Source organism: Alligator sinensis, unplaced genomic scaffold (genome assembly GCF_000455745.1).
Source record: "Alligator sinensis unplaced genomic scaffold, ASM45574v1 scaffold583_1, whole genome shotgun sequence".
Taxonomy (NCBI): Eukaryota; Metazoa; Chordata; order Crocodylia; family Alligatoridae; genus Alligator; species Alligator sinensis.
The window spans coordinates 145589-164070 of record NW_005841983.1 but is presented as its reverse complement, the minus strand read 5'-3'; the positions used below and the strand labels follow the sequence as shown (position 1 = coordinate 164070).

General features: G+C 38.8%; 1 protein-coding gene across 14 annotated transcripts in view; it reads right to left on the bottom strand.

The window, feature by feature from the left end:
- Positions 1–1872: 1872 nt before the first annotated feature.
- The window catches only part of BCLAF3 (BCLAF1 and THRAP3 family member 3), a 52504-nt gene continuing 35894 nt past the window's right edge, over positions 1873–18482 (bottom strand). For 2 of the 14 annotated variants that reach the window (XR_003093450.1, XM_025201114.1), the window contains 3 exons: positions 13994–14149; positions 10130–10167; positions 5719–10024 (listed from right to left, as the gene is read on the bottom strand). Coding sequence is in view for 8 of the 14 variants with exons in the window: in XM_025201114.1 (XP_025056899.1) it covers positions 10165–10167; positions 13994–14149 (159 nt within the window). In the remaining 6 variants the exon portion in view is untranslated. Of the gene's footprint in view, positions 5689–5718; positions 10025–10129; positions 10168–10196; positions 10631–13993; positions 14150–18482 lie in introns of those variants that run through there. The other 12 variants (XM_025201112.1, XM_006021218.2, XR_003093447.1 and 9 more) reach the window with 10 other exon arrangements.

Genomic DNA, 18482 nt, shown 5'->3' with positions numbered 1-18482 from the left:
CGTATTAAATACTGGAGCAGTAGTCATGGACTAGAACCCCATTATGCTAAGTGTTATACAAAGCCTCTGGGCAAGGACCATTCTGGATTATTCATGCAGTACCTACCACAACAGAGATTTGGCTTCAGTCACATAATATAACACAAAACACTATGTGGTCTTACCTTGGCAAGAGGAATAATAAATAATGAACAAATTGCAAGAACCAGGATAGCATTTGGGAAATTAAACCTCAGCAGCTATAGTTTCTTAGATGTTAGGGGCTGGGAGAGATCTTGCAGATCATTGGGTCCAGCCCCCTGCACTTGGGCACGAAAGGCTGCTGGGGGGCAGATGACCCCAGCAAGATGGGCATCAAGATGTTTTTTGAAGATCACCAGGGTAGGTGACTGTACCATGGGTTTGCTTAGGAGAGTTCAAGTATTTAAAAACGCACAAAGTGTTCCTGGCACTTTGTTTTTGGGAGGAAATAGCTAGCTATACCACATAAGGGTCTTTTGGGAACTAAAAGTGAGTATAATTCCTTTCATACTTTAGTGTCATGAGAAAAGAGGGTCTTTTGCAAACGCTTGGCAAGAGTGTGGGACCTCACCACTCACATTTGCAAGCATAATCCTTTTAACTCTATTAGGAATTTCAACTTCAAAAATTTAATTCGCCAATAACTGTATGGTGTTAAGTCTAAAGATTCTTTGGTATTTTCTTTCCATAATAAGCTAATTATTGACTGCAATTGAAAACATGTTATCCCTCATACTTCTTACTTAAGTCTAAAGCCACATAACTCTACTACTTCCCATGCTGTTTGGAAATCCTAATTTTAAAGACTACTGCATGTTAACTAGCATAAATAGACTCTCATTTGTTAATGCAATAAACGCGTAACAAAATTGGATGGATGGATGGATGTTGTGTCATGGGTAAAGCAGTAATTCTAAATCAGGATGCTGTGGCACCAAAGGCTGCTTACAGATGTGAAAACAAAAAACAAAACGATACTTTACTTTCAGCTTGGTGCACCCTCACATCTAGCACTGATTCAGTCAGCGATTAGATAAAAGCCCCAAAAAGCCCCGCTGAAGCGCACAATCTATACAGAAGTTGAGGAGCTGGGCCAAACTGATGTACTTCCTCTTCCACTGTTTTGTTTTGTTTTTTTCAGATCTATCAGCAGCTAGAGGATGCCTTGAGATCCTTTCAAGAGTATTGCAAATATCAGCACCATTAGGTGAGCAAATGTGACTCACAAGATAAACCCAGAATTTTGACACAGGACTTCACAGTGTTAAAAACATCCTGACCTGTTGTGGTCTGTCCAAAGTTCTTTGCAACAGAAGAATAGCTCTATTATTTTTCTGTAGTAAAATATTTTAGAAAACCCCAAGTGAAAGCTAAGAGAACCACTGGTTTAAACAATCAAAACAATTACCGTTTTTCACAAAAGCTATATAAAATTATGACTGGCTTTTGAACATAGTGGTGATGCATTCAGAATACCCAAGCACTTTCTATAACATCCTTCAATGCTCTAAACACTGCCAGTCATTTTTTTAAATTCAAGAACATTTTGGGCACTATATTAAAGGGCAGTCCATATTCTTGCTCCTCCTAATCAGAAAGCGTACCCAAAATTAGAAACAGGATTAAAGTGTTGCACTCAGAAAGAAGCAATGGATGAAGCTACAGAAAACAACACAACAAAGCATATAGATTAAAAAAAACCAACAAAACCCAAAAGAGATCACAAGAGACCACCTGTCAAAATACTTTTCTTAAAAGTAAAATTGGACACTACTGGCTATGCAACAAATTGAAGCTACAAAACAATTAAAACCATTTGCAACTGTTAATTTGTTTAAACATTTATTTATAATTTGTAGAAATAAAATCTGCCATAATATAGTAACCGTACAGAGTCAAACACTTCAAAGTATGCTTGCATGTCTAAATCACCAGAAGTAAAATGTTTGAACTCACCCAAGTGACACATAAGACTAGGGACTTAGGCCTAAATGCACCTTAGATACCTGGAACCAGAACTCGTGGTCGAGGTATCTTTTGTTAGACCAACTAGATATTTGCAAAAAAAAAAACCCATTATTTGCAAGCTATATTTGCAAAAATAAAGACTTTATTTTTGCAAATATCTAGTTGGTCCAATAAGAGATATGACCTCTGCCACGAGTTCGGATTTCTTTTGCCTGTAGACCAATACGGCTACAACCTGTGTCCATTGGATACCTGCAACTTGGGCTTTACAATCTGTGAAAGTCAGACACCTGCCCCAGGAAGGGAATCTAAAGAAAGGTTAGGCACATAGGCTCCATATACAGTCAATGGGAGGGAATGAGGAGCCTTCAGTGGGCAATCCACAAAAACTCACACTGAGCAATGAACCATCTATAGGTAGCCTGAGGGAAATAAGAAACAGGGTGCCCCTGAACTAAATGAGGACTACACAGTCACCCAGGATTAAATGGAGTCTTCTGATGGTAGTTGCCTAAGGGAGCAAGGCTTATACATTTTTTTTTTTTTTTAAATGCTGGTACTGCCAATGCCCACCCTTTAAATAACAAAGGAAGTGGGCCTCCTCAACAGGAGGGTTAAAACCCACAATTCCAAAACAAAGAGCTGCTAGCTAGGCTGGGAAGAGTCAGACCTACAGGGTAGGGCACTTGGGTTGAAGGGGGTGAGAAGGTTGGATCCCATCCTGGCCTCTGCTTTCAGGACTGCATTTTTTACATGTCAGGGAACAAAAACAAGAAACAACCCAAAAGAGCAAGGACTAAAACCCAGTCTCCATGCTCCCACTAAAGTGTCCTTATCACTTAGGCTACTTTAAAAAGAGAGCACTGCCAGCAGCCTTGTTTGTATGGAATTGACTATAGCAGCTTTATGTGCTTTATGCTGGACTGAGGAGTGGGGGGTGTGCATGTTTCCAATGGGATTTAGGCAGAATTTAGCCACTGCTCCCCCTTGGCTCTGGATCTTGGCTAAAGACTTAGTGCAGTGCTTTCCAAGCTTTTCCTCAGCACAATCCCATAGATGACTCTATTTCCTCAGCATGGCTCCTCACTCCCAACTTGCAACCCCCATCCCCACAGGTGCCCCTCACTCCTGACCCACAGCCCCCTGGCCTTGCCAATGCCCCTCCCTCCCAATCTGCAGTCCCCTGCCCCTCCACCCCAGCAACACCTGCAGGAAGCTGAGTCCAGAGCACAGAGCCTGGCTCCCCCCTGCCCAACCCCTGATCCCCGCCTTGTGGGTAGTGGGAAGGGGGGAGGGGGGGGGGATGTGACTGCCTGTTTGGAGCTCCTATCCTGCTGCCCTTCCGCAGGGCCTCTGCAGCCCAGCAGGCAGGAACTGGCACAGCGGAGTGCCATGCTGCAACCCCATTCACTGATGTTGCAATGATTTCTGAGGTCACAACCCAGTTTGGGACCGCTGACTTAGTGGCTCAGACCAGGATGAGTCATGCATCTGCAGAGGCACATTTAGGCACTCAGGGAGCATGTGTGACCAAAATATAGGTGCCAAATGAACACAGGCACTTTCTAAGAATCACCAGAACAAGGGTTTCCTAGATTTTAATTTTTTTAAAAGCTAAAGGGTGTCTGTACATGAATCTGGAGGCTGCTCTGATGCACTGTAATTACAGTGTTGCAGCAGACTCAATGAATCAAGTCTGGAATGTGGCAATTACTGCGCTCCACCAGCCTCCCACTTATCAGGGCCCCTGTGCATGAAAATAGCACAGAGGTACTTGAACTAAAGCTTGTCGAATGAGCTTTAGTTCAAGCGCCCTCACCACCGTTTTCAAGCATGGGGATACTGATGCACAAGATACTGCAGTGCTTTAATTAGAGCAGCTCAAACTAAAGCGCTGCTCCCTTCCCCCCCTGCCCCTGCAGCAGGTGTAAAAGTGCCCAAAGGCCACTTAAACACTGCAAGATGCTTTATTTTCCAAGGAAACAGCTATACTGGAAACTTAGGGTGCCACCATCTGGCCTGCTTAAAACAAGCCACACTGCTTTCCACAGGCTGCTTCCTGAAAGCAGCATGGTCACATTTCATGCAGTGATATAGTCAAGACTAATTCCCACTGTCACTTACCAATGGTAACTGTCCCACCTATAGTACTGCCCAAGCAGACCTACGCTGCTTTCAGTTCAGAAAGGCGACTTAGCTGGCCCGGTGTATTGGAAAGTGTTACTACCTGGCACAGTGAAGTTTCAAGTACAGACATGTCTTAAGTCACTTTGGTACTTTTCAAAGTTTCCCCCCCAGTCTCAAGGTTTAAAAAAAGAAAAGAAAGGTCCATCCCAACAAAAAGAGTCTCATAAAAAGCCACATTATGTATTTATTTATTTAGGGGGCTTCTTAATGAAGAGAAAATTGTAATATAAATGGGACCTACTTTTAATGTACTATTATGGAACTATGGAGTCATACCCCTGCTGGATGAAAACATGCAGACAGCATCTGAACAAAGTAAAAAGCCTTTTTGTTGTTCCAAGTTCTGTTTACTTCAGCAGCAACTCAATATGAAGGTTGTCTTATACCCTCATTAACAAGAATAAAACACAGGCAAGAGAAAAAGAAACCAGACACAAAATAAGGTTGCCAATAAAATTACTTACAGAAAATTAAACATTAAAAGACAACATGTGAGATTTAAATGACAGACTAGGTTCAGACCAATGACCAATATATTAGCATGGTGGGAAGGGGGAGGGGAAACCAAACTAAGAATAAATTAGGAAGGCACAGGATTCTATTAATTCTGTGCTTAAGTATCTACTTAGGAATAGGCTAAAGAAAGCTGGTGTTATGACAGTGTTTGTCTATTCCTTAAAATAAAAAATTCCTCTTAGCCCAGATTGACATAGGATTCAATTCAGGTTTACCACTATTCAAAGGTCCAATGAGGAGTTTAAAGGGCTTTAGGTAGGCATTCACAGTTCTGAAAAATGTTATTTTAAGTATATTTATGTTACTTTTATCTTTATAGGGAGGCTGAAGCACCAAGTATCTTCAAATCCCGCAGCAGTGGAACAAAATCTTATCAAAGGTAAGAGATATGCACAAAAGTCTATAAACAGTCAGGCACTACATTTCTGCATACCTCTTGGGGGTACAAATTTCTAATGTTCCTTAACTAAGAAATGTAGAAAATCTTGGTGATGTTTTTCCAATAGTGGCATAAGCAGAGGCAAGCTGTGTCTCCTGTTTTAAGGGCTCTGGAAATGCAGATTCTTCCAACAGGTAAAGAAACAGTCTACTAAAGAATTTTAAACTTTTTTTTGTCCCGTAGACTAAAGGCAAATACTGAAAAGCCAAGTGCATTTTCTAAGTCATCCTTCTCACTTATCACCAGTACTTTAATCACCATCTCATTCAGGCACTTCTCACTATTCATTTCTGTGAGAAGTCAGGAGATGCATTTTTCCATATGCGGCAGCATGTTCTGAAAAGCCTTCCTTTGTCATCCAACTTCACAAAGATATAACCTTAGTTACTTGTCTAGCAAAGGAAGCTGAATATTTCCTCCAGGGGCCATAGGAGAGAGGACAGCAGCTAGGTATTGTCAAATGTCATCCAGTCCGGGTTGTCAGCCGAATCCCCAAAGAAATCAGTCATCAAGGTTGAGGTAGACTTCTGGTCTCTGGACCTGGATATAGCCAAGTCCTTTAAGTAAGGTAAATGTTGGAGTTTTGAAAACATGGTTAAAAATAGAGTAAATAATAGAAAAGGGCAAGGCAGAGCTCTAGCAGAGTACACTCATCCAGTGTATTGCTCGCTTGCTTTCCAGGAACCCACGCAATTATATTTCTTAACTTTGGAAATCTGATCAAAAAAGCAAGATAAAATCAGGGTTCTAAGCCTACCATGACAGAATTACTTAAAATGCTCAGCAATGTATATGCCAAAAGCAGTGACAACTTCTTAACACACAAATATGGACTTCAATCATATTAAGCCACTGCATCTTGGATAGTGCTACAGAGTTTAAACACTGCAAATTGTAAGAACTCCAATGGTGATATGACAGGTAGCATCCCAGTATGGTCATTTCATCGAGCTGATTAAAATATAAACAACTAGCATCTATAAAACGTAATCAAGAAAAAATTTGGCCATCAGACAACTGCATACTTGACAGCTAGCATTTCCCAATGAAAAAGTATTTATATGCCTTACCCATAGAAAAGGCATACTATATACCTCCTTTTGGTTAAGCTACAATATATAGAGGCTAAGAATTACTTGCATAGTGAACAAAAAAAGTGTCTTTTGTAATACCCAAATGTTTCCTACCCACATTTCCCATCAAATTGATTTTTCAGAGCAACACTTAGCTTTTCTTGTATGGCAGATGTCATTTTTCACAATGCAGTTACAGTACAGAAAGGCACGGAACAGTTTTTCACAGAATCACCTTTGTTATTATAACCATCTCTAACCATATCCCCTTCTACTCTGCCTTTTGATTATTTTAAAATATTATGCTGACTAGGTATATAGAGTCTCTCTGACCCCCCCCCGTTTCCTCCTTCAACCCAAACTTTAAAACCAGCTGCCTGGGAGGGATGGCAGCATTTCTATTAATGTAGCACAGAGGGAGTCAACTGAATCATGGCTCATTATCTTCTACCTTAGGAGTAGGCAAACCCTGGCACGTGTGCCACGCAAAGGCATTCTGCTTGGTACTTGCGCCTTGTGGAAAGGGCTGAGGCTGTACTGACACAATAAAGATCAGGCACCTTGTGGCTGCCCCTGGCATGCCAATATCTTACAAGTTAAGTTTGAGGGTGTTTTTGGCACTTTGCCCAAAAAGGCTGCCAACCTGTTCTACCCAATTCCTGCTAATCTCTCCGCATTCCATAGGTGTTAATACCCCTCTCCTTCTTCATGGTCTTGATGTTCCACTATTCAAACTATTCTTTCTTCTGCGATGTTGTTGTCTATTAGCCATTTCTAGTAATGTGCCTCATATTTCACAGCTCTGCAGACTGTTTTTAGATCTAGCTAAAACCCTAACTGGGGTACAGTGCTATTAGCTCCAGTGTGGAAATGACTGACAGTATTGAAGGCACTGTCAAGACACTCATGAAAGCTAGATTTTGTTTTATGAATTGGAATAAGAAACATATATTTAACTATAATGGCTACAGGACTAATGAAACAAAATATTTCAACTTTTTGCCTAGTTAGTTGTGTTTATTAAAAATTTAATTGCACATTCCAATAAAGTTATATCTGTTTTTGTTTTCAACTTAAACTAAATCATATAGTGCTAGACCTCTAGTGTATCAATAAACCTTCTAGCTTCTCTTTAAGTGGAGAGAAAGACAGTTATGTCCAATGATGTACCACACCATCCACTTCCCCTTTTCAAAATCTTAGTTCTACACGTGTATGTATGCATGTATAAATCGACCTAACTTAATTTACAAGACCTAACATGCTATGCTACTTCTGTAACGTGAATGAAAACATATTTGCAACACTTCCACAATTAACAGGACAGCAGTTGCTCTTCAGCAGAAATGTCCAACCAGAAAGCAGCATTTAAGTCAGGATTGTTTATAAGACCTTACCATTCGTGTACAATCCTCCATGCTACACACAAAACTGATTTACTTACTGCAGGGGCGTCCTAAATCGGAATTGCAAAGTTATTAATAAAGAATGCAATTTAACCATTTGCACTGCTGTCAGTTCTAAACGATATGCATGAAAGCCATGCAAGAAAAGGTATGACTGTACTACAAAATTAAAGCTGCCCAACGTCGTAAGTAAAATAAAACAGCACGCAGATAACTGGAGAAGTTATTCATATTTCTAAAGCTGGATTTTTGTGTAAGTTGTATGAACTGGATAAACCAAAATGCATACACTCTCATACAACAGCAACAAAACAGTCATGATACAGATGTTTCCACATGTAACCATACTTTTCCACTTGCTCAAAACAATTCTTTGCCAAGATTTTTTGCAAAATAAAAATATTACAGAAATAGTACTATTCTGCCAGATAACGCAGTGCCGCTTGAACAGTTTATTTTCTGCTGTGTACATGTTTATTTAAAAGTGCTTTTCTACATTCAGCTTTTCTACACTCTATTCATTTGGTGTGAATAGCTACTCAGAATTTAAGCAAAGTAGGCCTAGATTTGAACAGATTCACTTTATGTAGCCTAACACTAAATAGGCTATATGTTAATACTAAATAACTATGTTATTACATAGTTCTGAAAGGAAAAAATATTTCTTCTACTTCAGCTTTCTGCTTGATTTATATGGACCACAACCCCCTAAAAACTTAGTATAAGTTACTGAAGAAAGGAGGCAGGGGTGCCTGTTATCTAAACTAAACACACTGCTTTTTGGAAAGGCAAAATTGAAATTTTATCTATACTTAGTATTAAATCAGTTATAACCATGATTCCCTGCCTCTTCCCCGCTCAATTTTCCTTCTTTGTAAAGATTGAAGTTGTATGCCCAATTATATGTGAACGGGTTTTAGTTAGATTTCATCATACTGTACTAAAACATTTTATAGTGCTCTCAAGCATACTTAGGAAGCTTCAATAAACCATAATAATTCTAAAAAAAAAAAGTGATGTAGTGTGTGTAGTCCATAGTGTAATTTTACCAAAAGAAGAGTGAATTTTCCTTCTGACATTTCACGTGTTAAGCATACCAAATACCTTAATACAATCCATAAACAGAATTATTTGTTGCACTTTTTATGGCTACTATAACCTTGGAGAGAACTTTTAAATACACAAAGTGATTAAATGACAACATTTTTATAACAAATTAGAAAGTCTTCCCTGGAAGCTACTAGACATTTGTCTTTAATGTGCTTGGAATACAAAATATGAAACACATACAAACTTATTAATATATATTAAGGCTCTAACTATAAACAGAAAATACCGTATTGGGCTGAGCATTTGTCGGCCTACTTGATTTTTGCATGTAGCATAACATTGTGGTGGGATAAACTTTGAGGAGTGACTGGGATTTTAATTTTTTAAAAGTTACAGGCTTTCTGCGTTAATTGGTGAAATTGCTTCAGACAGCTTTGTCAGAAGACATGCTTTTTAAAAAGACTTCTTTTTAAACACATACCTTCCAAGCCTATTTGTGGCAAAATGTTAGAAAATGTGCTGCTCGATTAAGAACGTCTCTCACAAACATATGGTGAACCAAGGTATTTCTGAATACAGGCCAACTAATCCTCTAACAGTCCCAAGCATGCTTTCAGTGCATTTATAAACTACTGCTATGCAGTACGTTACATACCTACCCATTACCACACATTTTGATTAAATGCTGGAAATTGTCACAAATTTCTAACAATTTATTTACAAACGTATATGCATTTGTAAGTCAAACACCCAACTGAAAAAAAAGCAAGCAGAAGTAACACAAATATTTTCCTAGGGAAATAACTGAAAAGAGAGGTAAGGTCTATTGCACAACCTAAAAGGTCATTGCTTGGAGAGTCCTGAGCTAATGTGCTATCACTGAACAATTCAGGCACTTTTTTTTCCTCTCTCTTTACCTTCTTTTTTTTTTTTATTTGTTTTTGTTTTTTTACACAAGCAATAAACTTTTCAACATATAAACCTCTGGGTATAACAACTCAATTTCTATTCATAAAATCATGCTTAGAGAAAAGTATTCAATAAATATGACTCCCTTCAGTGATTTCTGTTCTTGAAACTTGTTTGCAAAAAGGAACTGAAAGTACCATACTACAACTTTTCAACTAAATACTGTACTGTAATTTAAAAGCAATTATTAAAACTGTAAAAAAGTTCTGCAGCATTCCACTACTGAAAAATAAGGTCATTTTTTCTGAGAAAGCTACACTGTTAGTTCCATTTATCCTATTTTAATTCCTGGCAAAGTTGTCAAAAAACAAACAGATGTTCCCTTGTGAGTTATTATCGTTATGTCTCAACGTCAGCATCAAAGTTCAGGTTTCTCTGACAATGTTTGACGGTCCCTAGTAAGAGAAAAAGTTGTTACTTCTAAGTCATGACTATGAAAAAAAATGAAACAGATCACATTCAGGGTTTTATTATTTTATATTTCTCTATATAGTATTTACCAAAAACATAAGGTCTCTTCACTACAGGAACCAGGTCACTGATAAAATAAAGAATAAGTAATTAGCCTTGGAAAAGTTCTCTCTATTTCAAGACTATATATTTTAAGACAGATGGATCCAAATAAGTCTGTAATTTATATAATCTACCATCAGGGCAAAGAGTCTACAAATATGAATTACGCCTGAGATGGTAAATTTTGAAAACAAGTTTTCATAGCTGAAGTAAATCAAAATGTAAGCCCATATTTCAATGAAAGTTGGGAAAATTAAAAGAAGCTCAGTACCTTGGTAAGGTACCCCAGCCTGAATGCCTAAGTTTGAAAATCTTGGCTATAGTCAAAGGTAAATACACTAAACTATTACTAGTCACTAGAAAACACCATCTTACAGACATTTAATTCCGATCTTTTCCTCAGTGGGGGCCAGGTTGTAATCCTGCATTCACATTTGTAAGCCATTACTGAGTCCCATTTATATCCACTGGGCTGCTTGCATGTGTACCTAAACACCAACACAGACAGGGAGTTTGCAGTCCAGCTGTCAGCTGTCAAACACAAGGTTCATGGAAGAATAGCAATTTTAATACACTGTAACTAGACAACCAGACTCTAAAACCGAATATTGTTGCAAACAATGCCAATCTGGATAATGCACTCAATGTAGCGTTTTGACCATCTTACTCTTTGAATACACTGATTTACATTTAAGATTGGTTTGACCTTAAGGAGTTTGGTTATCCTTCATATCTACATTAAATGCAGTTGTTTATAAAGGTGTAATAAATTATTAGAAATGGTTACAAGCATAAGAGTACAATGATTTATAAGTCACCAAGAAGCAGCTTCTTGACTTTTTCCTTTACAATCGGTCATTAAAAGCTCTGTTAATAATCAACCGATCCAAAAATTTGACTGGGAATTTGTTTCAGGTGAAAGTTAATGGAAACTGGATAATGTGTCATATTTTTTAAACTATGTTTACTTTGAACTTTATGGTATAACTGAAGTGTTAACATGCATTCATTTAAAAAAAGAGATTCAGCTTTCAGGAGTAAACACAAGCTTACAAATGTAAAATACTTAACAATTTTAACTACTATGTAGGTAGAAGTCTGAAGAAGAAATCCATCACTGAAAGTACTCCACAACTAGTAATTTTCAGGGGAAAAAAAAGGAAATATACATTTTAATGAAGGATTTCTTCTTGCTTTAACTGGATGATATTAACAAGTTTTATTACTTATCAAATAAATATAATAAAATCTTATACTGATAAATAATTTATATTCTTAATAGTCCAGATTTTATTAACGTTATTTGAACTAATTCTAAGGAAGGACTTCTATCATCCAATTATAAAGTACAACAGGAAATTTAGAAAAACAAGTTACTGTCATGCGTTCGTGATGACACATGCATACATTTGTATTAGGGTACTAGTTTATAATTTTCAAAATACAAAATCATTATGACTTTATATTTCAACAATTTATTTTCCATCTAACCACTGCATGTATTCTTCAGAGACCAAGCAATACTGATTCTTAGAGGATATAGAGCTTAGAGGATGTAGAGCTGGGTTGGGGGAGGGGGAAGAAAAAAAAGCAGCTTTTTTTTTTGTTTTGTTTTACTGGTATGCTACATCTGCATTAGGGCTTTTGCACAATCCTAAGTAAATTAACTAGGCCAGGAAAACTCAAGCATAAATTAACACTTAGAAGAGAATGGTTAGGACTATCATTGTTTGGTGAAAAAAGTACTTACTACCTCCTCAGCTGTACAGCATGCTTAGAATTTACTGCAATACACAAGAGTTGTCTGGCACCCTTTACACTTATTTGTAATATAAATGGGACAGCACAATTATCCAACATACCCAAATACCTTGAACATAAAATGACATCTCAATTAGATTCCACACACGGAAAAATTTTAGCCATATCCCAGTCCAAGGATTAAAGAGCAGAAAACCAGAAATGTAAGCATATTTTATATATATGGAATGGAGTTTATTTTGGAGAAGAATCATTAATTCAAATTTATAAATGTGCTTTCATTGCAGCCAAAATGTTTTGTAAATTTTTTTTTTTAAATTAGAGGAATTTATACCAACACAGATACAGTAGTCAGACAGAAGGTAGGGCAGAGTGGCACCTTAGAAGCTAACTAGATCAGAGGCTAACTGGTTATTGTTTAAGATGCCACCTTATTCGACCTTCTGCAAGACTTCAGACTAACACAAGTAACCACCACCCTGTTCATGGAAGATACAGTGGTGAGAGACTATTCTGGACAATCCAAAACCTTACCTGTTCAGATTATACAACTCAAACATGGGTTGGACTGCACACATGCAACTGCAACTTAGTAGTGAGAGCACTTGGGTGGAGGGGAAAATGGGAGGAACCCAGGCTTTCAGTGCCTGCTCTCAGGACTGTTACCTTTTTATCCAGTGACTGTTTGCCATGCAGCACTAACCAGGTCTTGCTCCCAGCTGAGTACCCTACCAGCAAGGCTCCCCTCTCTCTTTCTGACCCCATTCATTTTGAGCTCTTCCTGTCCAGTGGCCCAGCTTAAACATGAGGCACCATGCCAGGTGCCTCTGTGACAGTCCAGCATGGCATGTAGCACCAAGGGACCTAGAAGCCAGGCCCCCAGCCTGTGGCATGTAGTGCCTTGCTGACTGGATCCCTGCTGCTTGCCTGCATGGTCCTGGCACCTGTATTTTCACCTAATACTCAATTCTAAGACAAGGCTTTGTTTTCCCAGGTTGAAAGGAGGAAAAAATCCTGGAATTGAGTAAATACAGTATTTTAGGAAATAAGAACATATAAAGGACTTGAAGGGAACTCCTGGGTCAAATCCAGCCATCTGATATTACAGGTAACCACATACAGCCTAGATTTTGCTACAGTAAACTCCAAACTGAGGATTTAGGATGCTGTAATTTTAAGGTTATCTGTTTATTACTGTTCCTCTCAATGGACATGACTCCCAATATGGTTTAAGTACAGCTATAGCATGAGTCTATAATAGTATTGTCCCATACATACTATGAACAAGTTATTATCAAATGGATAGTCCACCTGGCAGGCAATGCCTGCCAGGTGGACTAGCTTTTAGCCACTTTAGTTCAGGCATTTGCATCCTAACCACCCTTACTACTGCTATAGTTTCATGCAACATTGTATAGCTTTAACGTTTACTGAATATTAAAAAAATAGAAGTTGATAACTTATAAATCAGTCAACTGTGACTTGATAAATATTCACCACATCTGACTTCTTGGCTTATAAAGATAGAGCATATTTTCCCTTTTAGCATGCAACTTCCCTGTAACAGGCCAGGGCATCTAAAACAGGTACCCAATAAAGGTGTGTTGTTCTGCATGCTGCTTCTCAAAGCAACACTACAGCATATATAAATTAAATGGTTTTTAAATACTCTTAACTTGCATGTACAGAGTAGATGCTAAGGTTAGTTGCACTTTTTCGGAGAATATGCCAAAAAAAAATCCTTCCAATAACAGGAAAACTGTTACCCAGCTGTCTTACATTTTCAAGCAAGGACTTACAGATGAGAACCCAGCTCCACTGAGCTGCAAGGTAACTACCAAAACTGGTAGCCACAGTGAAATCTCACAAGCCACACTTGGCCTTCGGTTCCTTAAGAATCTCCATTTACCTAGATCACTGCCACAGGCAGGGAATGGGGTACAAAACCAAGTTCACCTGGAAACACAAATATTCAGTACTCCAAAGAATTCTATACAAGCTATTCCAGATGAATTCAGAACTGGAGAGAACCATTTGGATATTCACATTGTAGGAAGCTGTTTAGTGAAGATGAATCTTAATCAACTCACCTTTTCTTTCCTCAAAAATCCTTCTCTGAATTTATTAGTGGTAAATCCCCTTACACCAGCAGAACGCAGCCGCTGGTACTTAGCTTGAATATATAAACCCTTCTGTACTAAGCCTGATTTATAATGGGGTTGCAACCGACCATCTGTAAAGTTAGTCTGTAGAGAAGGAAAAAGAAGTGAGAAAACAGTAACATTTCAGAACTCCAGTCAAAATGGTACTGTTGCTGCATTCAGCTACTTCAAAGTTAAACTTACATAATTATACAGGAACATGATAACTTAACTTACATAACTTAAAATACGTCAGGTGTTTGTTTATAAATCCATATCCTTCTTCCTTCCTTACCTTCAATTTAGGATTTCACAGACTACTACCCAGTGTTCATTTCACAAAATGCAATGTTGTGTGTCACTCCTGGGTGCAGTGTTTGCACATGCACCTGGGACCAACATGTGGAGCCGGGGTAGAACAGTCCCAGGCTGGCAGGGGGCTCCAGAGGTCAGCCTGCCAGACTGGGGCTGCTCCGACCCAGCTTTACATGCTGTGGAGGGGTGGCTGCAGCATGAGGGTGCTCCAGTCAGAGCTAGCAGGCAGGGTGGCCCAAACTGAAGCACCCTTGTGCCCTGGGCCGCTGCATCAGCATCTACAGGAACTGCTGAAGAATAAATAACTCTGCCATAGGACAGTACTTGTGTCTGGCAGTACTAGCGTAGGGCAGAGTTGATTTGTTTACTCTGCCCTAATAGCACCACGTTTAGGTGACATTGTACTGAAAAGCTAATTAGTCAACTCCATAGTAATGAACAGAGTTGACGAGCCCAGTATTGCTTGGAATCAATTTAATACTTAACCCGTAGGAAGAGCACCAGATTGGGCCACGTAAATTCATTTTAGTTGGGAAAGAGGATAAAATGCCACAGGGAAATGGCAGTTAAAAGCTTCAAAATACTAAAAAAAGGTGGACACAACAGATATAGGAGAAGCATCAGCTCAATGTATTTAAGGCTTTACAATAACAGACAACCCAGACCACACAGTGAGGGGGTGCAGTGAAAAGACCTTAATTTCAGAGAAAATTCCAGATGTGTGTATTATACTCTCACAGATAGTTTTAGGTTGGAAATTTTCAGACTCAGCCCAGCCAGAAAGTGATGTTTTTTAATAATCATTTTAATTCAATTTTTTTCCAGTTTCTTCAGGTGTCTTGTCCATATGTGATGCAACTGAAAAAAGCTGACCCTGTTACTGACCAGAATGAATCCTTCAGAAGCTAGAGACAGGACATTCTTGGAAGAACGTTCGCCAAATGTGAAACTGCGTCTCAGAACATCAGTCCAAGTTTGGGTATTTTTAAAGTACAATAAAATTATACCTTTCACGCAAAAATATCCCTACACAACAGGAGAAACTGAAACTTTGTTTTGAAATTCTAGATGAAGTCTCTGACCATGTCAGCGTAAACATGCCAAGATTTGCATTAATCTATGTGGACGTGCAGCCCCCACCCCAGCTGCTAGATACTTTTCTCTGAGCAGTGCCTACTGATCTGAGAAACTTTCATGAAGAGGTATCTGCCTCCTATTGTAAAAGTAAGCCCTTAGGCTCTCTCACACCCATCTCACAGCTGTATTTCCAACTTGGAAAAATGCTACGCTCCTCCTTTTTACACAACTGCTGTCAAGATGGATAGGAAGGAGTATCCAATACTCTCTTTGGTCTTTGGAAATGAGGACGTGAAAAAGAATATCAGAATAAAAAGGGAAGGTAACAGGAGCTGGATTGTGCTCAGACGTTTTAAAAGTTGAGCTCAAGCATCATGTAGAAATAAAGGAGGTGATAAATAAGTTATTCAGAATCTTAATGTTTGCCATCAAGATACTCTAATGACAGACAAAACTATTTCACTGCTCCAAGCTTTTTGAAAACCTTAAGATGCTTCCATTTGAAACATGAAAATGGTTTATGAATAAGGTTCTTAATCTCATTAACATATATGTATTTTACAAACCATGCTTGTATTGCTAGTGTCTATGATCCCATTTCACAAGTAGAAGTATATTAAAATCAAAGTTTTTACGAGAAAACAACATAAACTAAGTAATATACACATCTAACTACTAATATGCACCAAGTAATATGCACCTCTAATATATGCCAGCATAACTAGGGGCAGAATGTGAATAGCAAATGAAGTTATCTGAACCATAAAATAACTTCATATCTATCTATATTCTATATATACACAGGTGGATTTAGTTGTCTCACACTTCAGCCACACACTGTGAAACAGTTTAGGTATCCCTGTAGAAAATTCTTGCTCTGGAACAACTACTGCATTCACAAACAGCTTAACACAAACAAAGAAATTTTAAAAGTGTAGTAGAGGCAACACTACTACTGCTTCATGACTCAAAAGAACTCATACACAAAGGAAGAGATTTTTCCCAGGATTTCTGGCTGCTATGAGCATATTCACATTAGAAGATAGTCAAAACACCTACTAATACATATTGAGTGCATTCAACAAACTTCAACAACACTGCTAGAAATTATATGCAATAAAGAAAAAATTTCAATGCAAAACCCCCCTAAAATTATCAACCTAATAAGTAAAAAAAAAAAATCAACACTTCTGTTCTTAGAACAACCCCAACCTTTACATATATGCCAAATGCAGTACTGCTGTATGGGCTGCTTGCCCATAATGATACTAAAGTACACATGGGATAGATCATTCGCAGCCACAAAGCATATGCATGTATGCAACCATGAGAAAGCTCATCTTTATGCTCCCACAATCCTAGGCAGAATTCTAATCCTCAGCCTATTCTACATCAACTGTTGACACCCCCACAAGGGTGATATGGGAGCCAGGGATCAGCTTGGTGTAACAAAGTCATAGGCTGACTATATTGGGCAGGAACTGACTGACATATGGGGCCTTATGCCAACAGTAAATTAAAGACCTCAAATGATGTTTTACTGTATAAAAACCCAACAATTTTAAATTAACAACATATAAAAAGCTTTGAAGACAGTTCTCTGGGTTACTGACTGGCTCATGTGCATTTAATAATAGGTACAGAGGTAGACGCTTCTGGTGAGGATAGGGGAACCTGCAAGTCTATAAAGACTTTTGTTGTTGTAGGTATGAAATAAGAATGAGGAAGTCTGATATTTAAATTAGAGTCCTGATGCCAACTACTCGTGTAAACTTATTGTGCAACTATTCTGTCTCAATTTCCTTATCTGCAAAATGTAAATACAATGAAACAAGCACCACTTATTCAATGGCTTATCTGAAACATTTGTGGTGAAAGTAGGCAAAGTGATTTACTTGGCTCATGGAAAAGATATAATACAGTAGAAAGGAAGACTTTGGGACAAAGACACAAATACTTTAGTAATGACAACATTTACTAAAATTTAAGACTACTGCCCCCTGCTCACCCCACCCCCCACCCCCTCCGCGATCATCTTATATTTGGATACAAAGTGGATGGGGAGGGAGGGGGAAGCAGGCAGCTGCTGTTGCTCTGATACTGGCCTTAAGCCCAGGTCAGTTTTGATTTGCCCCCCCCACCCCACTTCTCCTCCGCAGCTTCTGCCCTGCCCACCCCCTTGCTGTCAGGCATAGCTCAGCTCCAGCTTGGGTTGGGGTCTCTCTTGTGCATGGAGCACATGGAAAGTGCTTTCCCTGCCCAGCCAATCAGCAGCATTTACACTGTTGCATAGCCAGGCAAGGGCTGAGCAATCACATGTTGTGCAACCTGAGCAGCATCTGACAATGCAGGGAGGGAAGGCATATACTGGGGGGAATGGGGAAGAGGGGAGGGGAAAGAGGCAGAGACTATGAGGAGTTGGGGTGGGGAGTAAGGAGGATGCAGGGAGAAGTGGGCAGGGCAGGGCAGAGCATGAAGGGGCCACCTAACCGCTCCCCTGCCACTGCTTTCTCTGCTGTAGCAGTGAGGGAAGGGAGGATTCAAGACAACCCTCCAATACTCACACTCTATACCTAGAAAATTATAACAAATATATAAAACATTTCCATATATAGAATCTAATTATTGGAGGGGGGGGGGGTTGTCTTATATTTGAGGAAAATGGTAGTAAGGTCACTCTTAAATGGAAACCTAGAGCAACTTGTCTAAGACTTGATTAATACTGTTAAGATTGGCCCTAATTGGGCCTGTGCACAGCAAGCCACTCATAACAGGGAGGAAGAAATAGAAGTAATCTTTGTTTTAGATTTAATTGACTCTGACCCCATGGTGTGCTTTATAGTCAAGAGGTATTGGAAAAGCTCTGTATACCTCAGAAGGGGATGGGTTTGCTTGCTCTCTGATATCTCAGGTGTCTTATGAACAACAAAACCCTAAAACAATACATGTGAGGAAATATAATAGCAAAGTATGGGATATTTAATTAAAGTTAGCATTTGGGACATGTTATATAGATTTTCAGTGAACTGAAAATGAAAGAGTCAAT